This window comes from Alligator sinensis, unplaced genomic scaffold, assembly GCF_000455745.1.
Source record: "Alligator sinensis unplaced genomic scaffold, ASM45574v1 scaffold907_1, whole genome shotgun sequence".
Lineage (NCBI taxonomy): Eukaryota > Metazoa > Chordata > Crocodylia > Alligatoridae > Alligator > Alligator sinensis.
Genome location: NW_005841925.1, coordinates 1,485,880 through 1,487,898, shown reverse-complemented (window position 1 = coordinate 1,487,898; position 2,019 = coordinate 1,485,880). Strand labels below are relative to the sequence as shown.

At 42.8% G+C, this 2,019-nt stretch overlaps 1 protein-coding gene across 5 annotated transcripts in view; it reads left to right on the top strand.

The window, feature by feature from the left end:
• Nucleotides 1-2,019, top strand: part of LRP5 (LDL receptor related protein 5) — a 250,039-nt gene that overhangs the window by 199,921 nt on the left and 48,099 nt on the right. For all 5 annotated transcript variants that reach the window (XR_003092970.1, XM_025198577.1, XM_014517749.2 and 2 more), the window contains exon 10: nucleotides 913-1,139. Coding sequence is in view for 4 of the 5 variants with exons in the window: in XM_025198577.1 (XP_025054362.1) it covers nucleotides 913-1,139 (227 nt within the window). In the remaining variant the exon portion in view is untranslated. The remainder of the gene's footprint in view (nucleotides 1-912; nucleotides 1,140-2,019) is intronic.

The window sequence follows — 2,019 nt, the reverse complement described above, 5'->3', positions numbered from 1 at the left end:
CCTACACATATGCATGCATGTGTGTGTGCATACACACCTACACACACAAACACACAGAAATGAAAAAGCATTCTACCAATTTGCAATCTTTTGAGCCATCCAGTCTCCCGGAACGTTGATTCAAGTTGTAGTAAAATTTGGGTAGCTCACATTTAAACAGCACAGATAGAAATAAACTGCATGAAGTGATTACTCTGTATCACCTGATAGGAAAAAAAAAAAGACTATGTAATTATGGCTCCAGGTGATATCACTGGTGTCAACCATTTATGCACGGCTTGACAGAATTTGTTTATGTACTACATACATATTCCTTGTTCTGAGGCCTGCTCCACTATGAATGTGTACATAAATGTAGGTAGAGCCAGCAGATAATCACTCCTTATTTTTACTGAGTCAGAAAGGTTCAATTTTATGTTTTAAAGTGACTTGGTAGCATAAGGAGACCAGTAAGTTCACTCCCCTTTCTCCAGAAGAGAGTACATTCTTATGTAGATTGAAAATGTTACAAAGAATAAACAGAGAAAAGAACTCCAGCCTTTTTTTTGTATTGAGCAAACAGGAATTTGCAGCAGAGTCAGCTCATATATTTGGATGGCCAGCTTAAGACCCTTTGCAGTGAACTGATGTTCAGAGTGCAGGTATTCAACAAGTTCTGAAAATCAGGTCCCTTCACCAGTGGTCAGTTTGGGCATCAGAAATCAGGGTTCCCTTCTAAAAATTCAGGCTGTCTTTTATTTTGTTACTCACTAGGCATTTGCCCTGTTATTAAAGATGATATAAATATGAATCACAAATACTTGTTTTAAGCATTTTATGATGGGGGGCGGGGGGATTTGTTTTTTATTCTGATCACCCTCATTTGTTGTGCATCTGTAAAGTACTGCAGAGTTTTCACCAATTGTCTTGCAGACCATAAGCCGAGCTTTCATGAATGGGAGCTCTGTGGAGCACGTCATTGAGTTTGGGTTAGATTACCCTGAGGGAATGGCTGTGGACTGGATGGGAAAGAACCTTTACTGGGCAGATACTGGAACTAACCGAATTGAAGTTGCACGCCTGGATGGACAATACAGACAGGTTCTTGTGTGGAAGGATTTAGATAACCCAAGGTCTTTAGCTCTTGATCCTACTAAAGGGTAAGAAAAACTCTGTTTTGTCAGTCAGCTTGACAGTTATTGATAGCATACACTCTTGCATTACACTATAGTTTATATTTCTCCAGCACCATTTAACTAGGGATCCTCAAATCACTTTACACAAGTTAATTAACTTAGCTCCACAGTACCCCTGGGAAGTGAGTAAGGGCTGTAATGTAAAATTTAAAATGATTGGCAATCAAAGTGCACTGTCCTTACTATTCAAAAAGAAAACAGTATATTTTAATCTGCCATAATTCACCATTCACCATTACATGTGGTGTTCCAATTTGTAGTAATTTAAAAAACAATCAAAAGATATGCACTATGTGACACTTGCCTATTTTTTAAATATGTTGCATTCAGTTCATCTGATTCTGAAATCTAACTTCTTTTGATTTGCAATTTGACACCTGTCAAACACATTTGGCCCAGTGGTTTTCTGGCAGGAAGCCAAATGACTGTTACTTTTATCACATTAAGTCTGCAGCAAAATGTAGTTATTAACCCAGGGGTAGGCAACGTTTTTTGGCCGGAGTGCCAAAAAACCCCACAATGCCTATCTTGGAAGGTGTCAGAGTGTCGGCATGCCAGAAAAACAAAATGAGGGCAGGGGGTACATGGCAGGATGCCCTGCTTGTGCCTCTTGCCCCCCAGCCCTACTGTCCTTCTGCCCCTTGCCCCTGCCCCCCAGCCCTGGCTCCTTGGCTATCAGCAGCTACCCAGAGCAGGGGATGGCTGCAGCCGGGAGGCTACAAACAGCTGCTGGCCTCCCGCCCTGGCCCCAGCTGTCTCTCGGCCCTGGGGTCCAGGAAGGCAGCAGGTGCCAGCACTCCACCTGTTGGGGCCGGGGCCGGAGCCGGGGATGGGGAGGCAGCAG